The sequence below is a fragment of the Nycticebus coucang genome, chromosome 12 (assembly GCF_027406575.1).
Source record: "Nycticebus coucang isolate mNycCou1 chromosome 12, mNycCou1.pri, whole genome shotgun sequence".
Taxonomy (NCBI): domain Eukaryota; kingdom Metazoa; phylum Chordata; class Mammalia; order Primates; family Lorisidae; genus Nycticebus; species Nycticebus coucang.
The window spans coordinates 13,369,560-13,382,014 of NC_069791.1; the positions used below are offsets into that span (position 1 = coordinate 13,369,560).

Below are 12,455 nucleotides of genomic sequence, written 5' to 3' on the forward strand. Positions count from 1 at the left end.
GCTAGTCACTACCCTCAATAACTGCCTAAAACTTTTACACTTACATTTAATCCTCTAAAGAATTCCTTAATCGAGTCTTCTGTCACATCATAGGGCAGGTTCCCTAGAAAAGCAGTGTAGGGTGGTGATTTGGGAAGACGGCTCCGGTCGATATTGGGTTCCCGAGCAGCCCGTGGAGCAGTGGGAAGGATGGAACGGTCAATTGGTGGTGCCCTATACAGATCATCATCATTACTGTGCCAAGTGGTTGAAACTAGGATAGAGGAACAGAGATAAAAAATTAGAGGAGGCCAGATATGGTGGCTCGCATTTATAATCCTAGCAGTCTGGGAGGCCAAAGGAGGTGGACTGCTTGAATGCAGGAGTTTGAGACCACCAGCCTGAGCAAGAATGAGACCCCGTCTCTACTAAAAATAGAAAAACTGGGCGGCACCCTGTGGCTCAGTAGGTAGGACGCCAGCCCCATACACTGAGGGTGGCAGGTTCCAACCCAGCCCTGACCAAACTGCAACAAAAAATAGCCGGGCATTGTGGTGGGCACCTGTAGTCCCAGCTACTTGGGAGGCTGAGGCAAGAGAATCGCCTAAGCCCAGGAGTTGGGAGGTTGCTGTGAGCTGTGACTTCACAGCACTCTACCAAGGGCGATAAAGTGAACCTCTGTCTCTTAAAAAAAAAAAGAAAGAAAGAAAGAAAGAAAGAAAAACTAGCCAGGTGTTGTGGTGGGCACCTGTAGTCATAGATATTCAGGAGGCTGAGGCAAGGGGATCTCTTGATCCCAGGAATCTGAGGTTGTTATAAGCTATGATGACACCATAGCACTCAACCCCAGGAAGACAGAATTAGAGTCTGTCTCAAAGAAAAAAAAAAGAAAAGAAATTATAGGAAACCTCTCCCATCACTGCCATGGAAGGCACATTAAAAAAAAAAAAAATTAAATCATAGCTGTATACATTAATGCAATTATGGGGCACAATGTGCTGGTTTTATATACAATTTGAAATACTTTCATCAAACTGGTTAACATAACCTTCACTGCATTTTCTTAGTTATTGTGTTATTTATATTCTACCCTTAGTAGATTTAATATGTACCCTTGTAAAATGCACCATAGGTGTGGTCCCACCAATTTACCCTCCGTCTCCTCTTTCCCCTTCTTCTTGGGCTATAGATGGATTATAGCTTTCATATGGAAGTGTGGGTGCTTATAAATTAGCTTCATAGTAGGGCTGAGTACACCGGATACTTTTTCTTCCATTCTTGAGATACTCTGCTAAGAAGAATATGTTCCAGCTCCATCCATGTAAACATGAAAGAGGTAAAGTCTGCATCTTTTTTTTAAGGCTGCATTAACATTCCACAGTGTACATATAGCACAATTTATTGATCCATTCATGGTTCCACTTGGGCTTCTTCCGTAACTTAGCAATTATGAATTGTGCTGCAATAAACATTCTGGTGCAAATATCTTTGCTATAAAGTGATTTTTGGTCCTCTGGATATATACCTAATAGAGGAACTGAAGGATCAAACGGCAGGTCTACTTTCAGATCCCTAAGTGATCTCCAAACATCTTCCAAAAGGAAGGTGTTAGTTTGCATTTCCACCAGCAGTGCTGATGTGTTCTCTTTTCTCCACATTCATGCCAATATCTCTGGTTTTGGGATTTTGTGATGTGGCTAATCTTACTGAAGTTAGATGATATCTCAAAGTGGTTTTGATTTGCATTTCTCTGATGATTAAGGATGATGAACATTTTTTTATGTGCCTGTAGGCTGTGCGCCTGTCTTCTTCAGAGAAGTTTCTCTTTAAGTCCCTTGCCCACACTGAGATGGGATCACTTGTTCTTTTCTTGCTAATACGTTTGAGTTCTCTGTGGATTCTGGTTATTAAACTTTTGCCAGAGACATAACCTGCAAATATCTTCTCCCATTCTGAGGGTTGTCTGATTGCTTTACTTACTATGTTCTTGGCTATGCAGAAACTTTTTAGTTTTATCAGATCCCAGTAATGTGTTTTTGGTATTGCTTCAATTGCCCCGGGGGGGGCGGGGGTAGGGTGTCCTCCTCATAAAATATTCACCCAGGCTGATTTCTTCAAGTGTTTTCCCTACACTGTCTTCTAGTGTTTTTAGTTTCATGTCTTAAGTTTAAATCTTTAATTCAGTGACAGTCTATCTTAATTAATGGTGAAAGGTGTGGGTCCAGTTTCAGTCTTCTACAGGTGGCCAGTCAGTTCACCCAGCACCATTTGTTAAATAGGTAGCCTTTTCCCCACTGAATGTTTTTTTTTTTGTAGAGATAGAGTCTCACTTTATAGCCCTCGGTAGAGTGCTGCCGTGGCATCACACAGCTCACAGCAACCTCCAACTCCTGGGCTTCAGCGATTCTCTTGCCTCAGCCTCCAGAGTAGCTGGGACTACAGGCGCTTCTCCACTGAATGTTTTAAATTGGCTTATCTAAGATCAAATGACAGTAGGTAGCTGGGCTCATCTCTTGGTTCTCTATTCTGTTCCATACATATACCTCTCTGTTTCTGTGCCAGTACTATGCTGTTTTGATCACTATAGATTTATGGTATCATCTGAGGTCTGGTAGCGTGATTCCTCCTGCTTTGTTTTTAGTTCTGAGTAATGTCTTGGCTATTTGAGGTTTTTTCTGATTCCAAGTAAAACAAAGTATTATTTTTTCGACATCATTAAAGTATGACAGTGGAGTTTTAATAGGGAATGCATTAAAACTGCATATTGCTTTGGGTAGTATGGACATTTTAACAATGTTGATTCTTCTGTCATGAGCATATGTTTTCCCACTTTTTAACATCTTCAGCTATTTCTTTTCTTAGTTTTATAGTTTTATAGTTCTCTTTACAGAGATCTTTCACGTCCTTTGTTAGGTAAACTCCCAAATATTTCATCATCTTTGGCTTCATTGTAAAGTCCTTCATTGTTTCTTCAACTTGACTATTGGTATATAGATTTGTGACTATTGATTTTGTTAACCTGAGACATTGCTGTATTTGTTGATCACTTCTAAGAGTTTTGTAGTTGAATCCAGGGGTTTTCTAGATACACAATCATGTCATCTGCGAAGAGTGAAAGTTTAATCTCCTCTGACCCCATATGGATACCCTTGATCGCTTTTTCTTGCCTAATTGTGATGGCTAAGACTATCGTGAAAATGTTAAAAAGCAGTGAGACAATGGGCAACCTTGCCTGCTTCCCGATCTGAGTGGAAATGATTTAACTCGATTCAATACGATATTTGCTATAGATTTGCTGTAGATGGCCTCTATCAGTTTAAGAAATGTCCCTTCTGAAAAAAAAAAAAAAAAAAGAAATGTCTCTTCTATACCTATTTTCTTAAGTGTTCTGATCACAAAAGGATGCTTTTTCTGCATCAATTGAGAAAATCATATGGTCTTTTGTTTTTTATTTTGTTAATGTGATGAATTATGTATTTATAGATTTACATATATTGAACCAGCCATAAGACCCTGGGATAAAACCCACTTGGTCATGGTGTATAATTTGTTTGATGTGTTGCTGGATTTTGTTTGCTAGGATCTTTTTTTTTTGTAGAGACAGTCTCATTTTACCACCCTTGGTAGAGTGCTGTGGCATCACTGCTCACAGCAACCTCCCGCTTGTGGGCTTAGGTGATTCTCTTGCCTCAGCATCCAGAGTAGCTGGGACTACAGGTGCCTGCCACAACACCCGGCTATTTTTTTTTTTTTTTTGGTTGCAGTTGGCTGGGGCTGGGTTTGAACCTGCCACCCTTGGTATATGGGGCCAACGCCTTACTTATGAGCCACAGGCGCTGCCATGTTTGCTAGAATCTTATTGAATATTTTTGCATCAATATTCATTAGAGATATTGGTGTATAATTTTCTTTTCTTATTGGGCTTTTTCCTGGTTTGGGGATCAAGGTGATATTTGCTTCATAGAATGTGTTGGGTAGCATTCCTTCTTTTCCCGTATTTTAGAAAAGGTTAAGTAATATGTACTAGTTCCTCTTTAAACGTTTGGCAGAATTCTGTTTTTTGTTTTTGTTTTTTTTGCAGGTTCTGGTTTGAACCCGCCACCTCTGGCATATGGGGCCTGCGCCCTACCCCTTTGAGCCATAGGCACTGCCAGTTTGGTAGAATTCTGATGCGAAGCCATCTGGTCCCGGACTTTTCTTTTTGGGGAGATTTTGGATAGTTCATGCTATTTCAGAGCTTGATATAGGCCCGTTCAACATTTCCACTGCATTCTGGCTTAGAAAGGTGTCGTGCTTCCAAGTATTGGTCTGTTTCCTTCAGATTTTCATATTTCTGAGAATAGTTTCCTGTAATATTAAGCATTTTTTTAATTTCTGAGAAGTCTGTTATTTTGTCTTTGTCATTTCTGATTGATGAAATTAGAGATTTTACTCTTTTATACCTGGTTAGGTTAGCCTAAGGTTTATCTATTTTATTGACCTTTTTAAAAGACCCACTTTTTGATTTATTGATCTCTTATTAATCCTTTTGTTTTCTTTTTCTTTTGTGTGTGTGTGTTTTTTGGCCGGGGCTGGGTTTGAACCCACCACCTACAGCATATGGGACCAGCGCCCTACTCCTTGAGCCACAGGCGCCGCCCCCAATCCTTTTGTTTTCAATTTAATTCTGCTCTAATTTTGGTTTTTCTTTTCTTCTACTGGGTTTGGTACTGGAATATTATTCCTTTTCTAGTTGCTTGTGATGTCCCATTAAGTTGTTAACTTCCTTTCTTTTCGTTCTCTTGAGGAAGGCTTGCAAAGCTATAAATTTTCCTCAGGACTGCCTTTGTGGTATCCCAGAGGTTCTGGTAATTCATGTCTCCATTATTGTTTTGTTCCAAAAATTTGATAATTTCCTTCTTAATCTCTCCAATGACCCAACTATTGTTCAGCATAAGGTTAGTTTCCATGTTTTGTATGAGTATGCAGATTCCTGTTGTTACTGAGTTCAACTTTTATACCATGATGGTCAGAGAAGATGCAAGGAATAATTTGTGTTTTTTTAAATTTGCTGAGGTTAGACTTGTGACCTAAGATCTGATCAATTTTGGAGGATGTTCCTTGAGCTGATGAGAAGAATGTGTATTTAGTTTTGTTAGGATGGAATGTTCTGTATATGTCTGTTAAATCCAATTGTTCAGTGGTTAAGTCTAAAATTTCTTTGCTTAGGGTGGCGCCTGTGGCTCAGTCGGTAAGGCGCCGGCCCCATATACCGAGGGTGGCGGGTTCAAACCCGGCCCCGGCCAAACTGCAACCAAAAAATAGCCGGGCGTTGTGGCGGGCGCCTGTAGTCCCAGCTACTCGGGAGGCTGAGGCAAGAGAATCGCGTAAGCCCAGGAGTTGGAGGTTGCTGTGAGCTGCGTGAGGCCATGGCACTCTACCGAGGGCCATAAAGTGAAACTCTGTCTCTACAAAAAAAAAAAAAAAAAAAAATTTCTTTGCTTAGTTTCTTTTTTTTTTTTTTGTAGAGACAGAGGTTCACTTTATGGCCCTGGGTAGAGTGCCATGGCATCACACAGCTCACAGCAACCTCCAACTGCTGAGCTTAAGCAATTCTCTTGCCTCAGCCTCCCGAGTAGCTGGGACTACAGGCGCCCGCCACAACACCCAGCTATTTTTTTGTTGCAGTTCAGCTGAGGCCGAGTTTGAACCTGCCACCCTCGGTATATGGGGCTGGCGCCTTACCGACTGAGCCACAGGTGCCGCCCTTCTTTGCTTAGTTTCTTATTGGAGGATCTATCCAACACTGCCAAAGGGGTGTTAAAATCTCTGACTATTATGGTGCTGGAGAAAATCAAGTTGCTCATGTCTCTTAGAGTCTCTCTTATAAACTGAGGTGCATTCTGGTTGGGTGCATAAATGTTAATAATTGATATCTCATCATGTTGAGTGTTACCCTTAACAAATATGATGAAGTGACCATCTTTATCTTTCCTTACTTTTGTTGGTTTAAAGCCTATTGTATGTATGAATAAAATTGCAACACCTTCATTTTTCTGATTGCCATTTGTCTGAATTATAGATAACCATCCCTTTGCCCTGAGTCTATATTTATCATGTAAGTTGAGATTCTTGTATGCCGCAGATATCTGGCCTGAGTTTTTGTATCCAGTCAGCCAACCTGTGCCTCTTTAGAGGACAATTTAAGCCATTCACATTAATTGAGACTACTGATAGGCCTGGTAGTATTTTGGGTATCAAGTTTTTCAAAAGTCCAGTGGACATTTTTAATCCTTTTGCCATTGTGGAAGTTGGAATTTGGTCAAAAGTTCTGAACGAGTTTACTTTGGTGGTAGAGGATTAAACTGGTCATTATGGAAGACAGATCAGTCTGATAATATCTTGGAGAGTTAGTTTAGTTATGGTGAATTTCTTCAACATGTGAATGTTATTAAAGAATTTAATTTCTCCATCATAAATGAAACTCAGTTTAGCTGGATACAGGATCCTGGGTTGAAAGTTATTTTGTTTTAGGAGATTAAAGGCCGATGACCACCCTCTTCTAGCGTGGAAAGTTTCAGGAAAACTCTGCAGTCATTCTAATATTCTTCCTCTTGTAGGTTATGGTTTTCTTATGTCTGACTGCTTGCAGAATTTTCTCCTTCGTATTAGCTTTGGTGAAGTTATTTATTTATTTATTATTTTTTTTTGTGTGTAGAGACAAGAGTCTCATTTTACTGCCCTTGGTAGAGTGCCGTGGCGTCACACGGCTCACAGCAACCTCCAGTTCTTGGGCTTACGTGATTCTCTTGCCTTTTATTTATAATGTGTCTGGGAGATGCTTTATTTGGGTTGAGTAGTGCTGGGGTTCTGAAACTGCAATCTGAATTTCAGAATCTCTTGCCATGTTTGGGAAGTTCTCCATGATTATCTCTTGAAGTAGAGCATCTGGGCCTTTTGAAGCGACCGCCTCTCCTTCAGGAATTCCTATGACACGAATATAAGTTTTCTTCAAATTGTCCCACAGCTGAGAGAATGATCCATTTTGTTCTCCACTTCTCTTCCTGTTTGAGCGGTTGGGAGCATTCAAAAGCTCTGTCTTCAATGTCTGAAATCCTTTCTTCTGCCTGTTCCATTCTGTTACTGAAGGATTCTATTGTATTTCTCAGATCTTTTAAGGGCTGCAAGTTCTTGCCTCAATGTGTCAAAATCTTTGGTAATTTTGTCTTTGAATTTATTGAATTCTTGAGACAACTTTTGGATTGCTCCTTGAATTTCTAATTCCAACTTTACCTCCATTCTGTTAATCTTATTTGCAATCCAAATTTTGATTTTGATTTCTGACATCTCAGCCATTTGTTTATCAATGGGATCTTATGGTGTGTCCGCCTTGTCGTTCCTTGGGGGAGTTGATCTACTCCAGTTACTAGTGTTGCCAGAGTTTTTCCGCTGATTCTGCTCCATGATTGTTTTTCACTGTTTGGCTAGATGAATAGATAAGGTGAAATTGGTCGGGAGGCTCCTGGAGTAGTGATTAACCAGCCCTTTGCCCAAGAGCTGGAATTGGTCACTGCAGGTTTTCCCCTACTGCTTTGCAAAGGACCCATACAGTACTACAGCCTGAGACATTGGGGACCTGTTTGGTGTGGTGGGGCTAAGTGGCTCTGTCTTGTTCTCAGCTGGTCTCTGTCCAATCCTAGTAAATCAGTTACTCTGGGTTGAAGTCTCAGCTGTGGAGAAATATAAGCAACTATGACACTCCACCCCCATGGGCAACAACTGGAAATGGGAAAAAAAAAAAAAAAAAAAATCAAACCTTCCCATAACAACACAACCAGAGTACCACCTTAGATGGTCCTCGGGTGATTGGCCCACGTCAAGAGTTCCAAATCAATTGTCCCAGTAAGCACACGGTCTCAAGTGGGAGAGTTCAAAAGGTTATGGAAGGCCCATGTTAACTGCTAAGTATTAAATACAATATACCAGGAAAGCAAGATACCAAAAACATGTGGTAGTTTGTTTTACAACCTCAAATGTAGCATGGTTTACAAAAAAAAAAGTGTGCTTTACAAAGAGAAAATGCTTCTGAAATATTAGGTATTTTCTAATCATTATATCCCATCTTAACTCTGCAACAATCCTGTGAGGGTGTTTCCCATTGTACAGAAAAGGAAACTCATATTTCAGACTGTAACTCGCCTAAGGTACAGATGGTAAAGCAGTAGAACCAGGATTCAAACCTGGGTCCCTTCTCACTCCATATGTTTAACCCTTAACAACCTTTGTATTCCTACTGTTGGGTTGGAGAGTTGTTTTCTTCATGGTTTATTGTCCCTAACAAAAAAGTCACACAAAAATCTTTCCCTCCTGGGCCAGGCACGGTGGCTCATGCCTGTAACCCCAGCACTCTGTAAGGCCAAGGCCAAGGATTACCTGAGCTCACAGGTTCGAAACCAGCCTGAGCCAAAGACAGACCTCATCTCTAAGGCGCCTTTGTGGCAGGCGCCTATAATCCCAGCTATTTGCGAGGCTAAGGCAAGAGGATCGCTTAAGCCCAGGAGTTTGAGGTTGCTATGAGCTATGATGCCATGGCACTCTCCCAAGGGTGACAAAGTAAGACTCTCTCAAAAAAAAAAAAAAAAGAACTTTCTCTACAGCTATGTCTATGAATCTGTACTTCAGATACCAACATTTACAGAAAGTACAACTTGGTTCAGCGTTTGTAGATCAGTGAGTAGGGCACCAGCCACATACACAGAAGGTGGCAGAATCGAACACAGCTCAGGCCTGCTAAACAATGACAACTGCAACCAAAAATGAGTTGGGCACTGTGGCGGGTGCCTATAGTCCCAGCTACTTGGGAGGCTGAAGCAAGAGAATCACTTAAGCCCAAGACTTGGAGGATGCTGTGAGCTGAGATGCCACAGCACTTTACCAAGGGTGACATGGTGAGACTCTTTTTCTAAATAAATAAATAAATACAACCTACATAAAATGTTCTATTTCGGTAATTATGAAAATAGGTCACAAAAGAAAATGTATTATTTCAGACTTTAATAAAGTTTTCCAAAAAACTGGTTTAGATTTCTATCATACTCAATAACTGCTGGGCTCAAGGCAGCCTCCTGCCTTAGCCTCCCAAATAGCTGTGTATTTTTATTTTTTGTGGAGATAAAAATACGTTGCCCAGGCTGCTCCCAAACTCCTGGCCTTAATCAATCCTCCCCATTTGGTTATAGAAAGTGCTGTGTTTAGGGCGGCGCCTGTGGCTCAGCAGGTAGGGCGCCGGCCCCACATGCCGAGGGTGGTGGGTTCAAACCCGGCCCCGGCCAAACTGCAACAAAAAAATAGCCGGGCGTTGTGGCGGGTGCCTGTAATCCCAGCTACTTGGGAGGCTGAGGCAAGAGAATCGCTTAAGCCCAGGAGTTGGAGGTTGCTGTGAGCTGTGTGACGCCACGGCACTCTACCAAGGGTGATAAAGTGAGACTCTGTCTCTACAAAAAAAAAAAAAAAAAAAAAGAAAGTGCTGTGTTTATAGGCTCAGCACCTGTAGCTCAGTGGTTTGAGCACAAGCCACATATGCTGGAGCTGGTGGGTTTGAACCTGGCCTGGACTGTCAAACAACAATGACAACAACATCAACAACAACAAAAATAGCTGGCGCTGTGGCAGGAGCCAGTCCAGCTACTTTGGAAGGCTGAGCCAAGACAATCGCTTGAGCCCAAGAGTTTGAGCTTGCTGTCAGTTGTGACACCACGGCATTCTACCAAGGATGACATAATAAGACTCTGTCTCAAAAAAAAAAAAAGAAGAAAAATACTGTGATTATAGATATGAGCCATCATTCCCAGCCCCTTATACCATTTTCATTTAACCAGGGACACACTGACTTGATACTAATAACTACAACTAATTACTCCTAAGTGTCCAGTAAATGGAATTTATAGATTGATTATACTACAGTTGCACTTTATGAGGATACCATGGAATTTTAGACCTAAAAGGAATTTAAAAGATAATCTAGTCTATACTTTTAAAATGGAAAAAATGGTGCCTAAAAAGGATAGTAACTCAAGAGCAAGAAGTTATCCTGAATGACTTTAGTATCGCAAATTCTAATAGCCTAAACCTCAGATTACCCCTAAGAGTGTATAAAATACACAAGATTTCAGGTGTTAGAAAATGAGCAAATTCTTTTTAAATCGCAAATGATGACAACTATTATGGAATAGCTTTTGTCTAGAAGATAATGAAAATTCCAAATATGACAACAAAAGGAAAAATTACCATCTCCTTCCAGGTCATCTGTTTCATCAGCCCAGCTGACTGGTTTGGGTACATATGTGCTTCCTCCACCAGTTCCCCCATCCTCAGCCAGAAAGTCTGTCAGGGAGATAGTCTTCCCCTTCTTATTCTTCTTTTTTGCTGTTTTAAGGAAAAGGAAAGATTATTAAAGTGCTGTTTAATTCCATATTGTTAAAAACTACATACAGTAGTACCTCGGTAAGCTGACCACCCCAGGGACTATAATGAACTGGTCATCATGTGGAGGTGGTCAACATAAAGAACTAGGCCTACTGTATTCATAGGTACATGTCTAGCCTATGAAAATTAGGTTGACTTTGGGAGCTGGTCAATAAAGAAAGGCAGTAAACTAGGGACCTTTTACTGTATATTTACAAAGAAAGCATCATAAAGACCCACTGAAGAATTAAGACTATGGCATTTTGTTTTTGAGACTCACTCTGTTGTCCTGAGTAGAGTGCTGTGGCTTCACAGCTCACAGCAACCTCAAACTCTTGGGCTCAAGCAATTCACTTGCCTCAGCCTCCTGAGTAGCTTGGGACTACAGGCACCCATCATGACACCCAACTAGTTTTTCCATTTCCCCCCCTTTTTTGGAGGAGACAGTGTGGTGCTCTTGTTAGGGCTGGTCTTGAACTCCTGAGCTCAAGCAATCCACCCATCCTGGCTTACCAGAGTGCTCAAATTACAGGCATGACACTGTGCCTAGCCTATGGCACTTTTATATTGAAGGAATACAATAAACATAAACAAGAAGAAAGTACAACATAATGATAGAATTCAATAGCAAGTGACAAACTTCCAAGTTTCAGATATATGTGTAAACACGTTTACATATGGAAAGTAGTCTAGAAGGATGCTCAACAGCGCCTCTGGGGGAGTTTAATTGGTTTGGGACAAGACTTTATTTCTATATACACTTATTTACCACTTGAGATACTTCATTTGGATTTTTCTGAGACAAGCATCTGTTGCCCTGGCTGGAGTCCAGTGGCATCATACGGCTCAGTGCTACCTCAAATTCTTGGTCTCAAGCAGAAACTACTTTTGTTCAGTATCTACATTCCTTCCTCCTTGGATACAAAAATAAATAAGACAAAATTCCCAGCCAGAATTGGTGGCTCACACACTCTGGGAGGACAAGGCAGATGGAATGCTTGAGCTCAGGAGTTAAGATGCCAGCCAGAGCAAGAGCAAAAATCCATCTCTACTAAAACAGAAAAATAGCCAGGCGCTGTGGTGAGCGTCTATAGTCCCACCCAAAAGACTGAGGCAGGAGGATCACTTGAACCCAGGAGTTTGAGGTTATTGTGAGCTAGGCTGAGGCAAGGGACTCTACCCAGGGTGAAAGAGTAAAACTGTCTTTTAAGAAAAGCCAAAATTCCCGGGCAGCACCTGTGGCTCAGTGAGTAGAGAACCGGCCCCATATACCAAGGGTGGTGGGTTCAAACCGGCCTGGGATAAACTGCAACAAAAAATAGCCAGGCGTTGTGGTGGGCGCCTGTAGTCCCAGCTACTTGGGAGGCTGAAGCAAGAGAATCACCCAAGCCCAAGAGCTGGAGGTTGCTGTGAGCTATGATGCCACAGCACTCTACCTGGGGTAACAAAGTGAGACTCTACCCCCTCCCCCCAAAAAGAAAGAAAAGCCAAAATTCCTAAACATATTTTTATGGTACTTCTGAGGAACTGTTTGATACCTACAAAAATATGAGGAAGTAATCATAATTCAATTTACAGAGAAGGAAACAAGTCTTTTTTTAGACACAGAGTTTTATTTTATCACTCTCGGTAGAGTGCTGTGGCATCACAGTTCACGGCAACCTACAACTCCTGGGCGTAGGCGATTCTCTTGCCTCAGTCTCCCAAGTAGCTGGGACTACAGGTACCCATCATTAACACCTGGTATTTTTTTGTTATGTTGCAGTTTGGCTGGGGCTTTGAACTCACCACCCTCGGTATATGGGGCTGGCGCCCTACCCACTGAGCTACAGGCACTGCCCAGGAAACAAGTTTTAGCAAGGTTAAATGAGACATCAGATATCTATCAGAAGTTATAGCGACATCAATTGGCTGAGCTAGAATTAAAACCTGGGTTTTTTCATGCCAATCCTAGCCATGAAGGAACCTTAGGTGTAGGGCTCTATGTATCATCACAGCAATCCCCACCTCTAAGGAACCTATTATTAGTTCCA

At 41.5% G+C, this 12,455-nt stretch overlaps 1 protein-coding gene across 5 annotated transcripts in view; it reads right to left on the reverse strand.

Moving 5' to 3' along the window:
* The window catches only part of EIF4B (eukaryotic translation initiation factor 4B), a 47,386-nt gene that overhangs the window by 22,875 nt on the left and 12,056 nt on the right, over nucleotides 1-12,455 (reverse strand). For all 5 annotated transcript variants that reach the window (XM_053557249.1, XM_053557253.1, XM_053557252.1 and 2 more), the window contains exons 2-3: nucleotides 10,246-10,383; nucleotides 45-253 (exon numbers count right to left, since the gene is read on the reverse strand). In XM_053557249.1, the coding sequence (XP_053413224.1) occupies nucleotides 45-253; nucleotides 10,246-10,383 (347 nt within the window). The remainder of the gene's footprint in view (nucleotides 1-44; nucleotides 254-10,245; nucleotides 10,384-12,455) is intronic.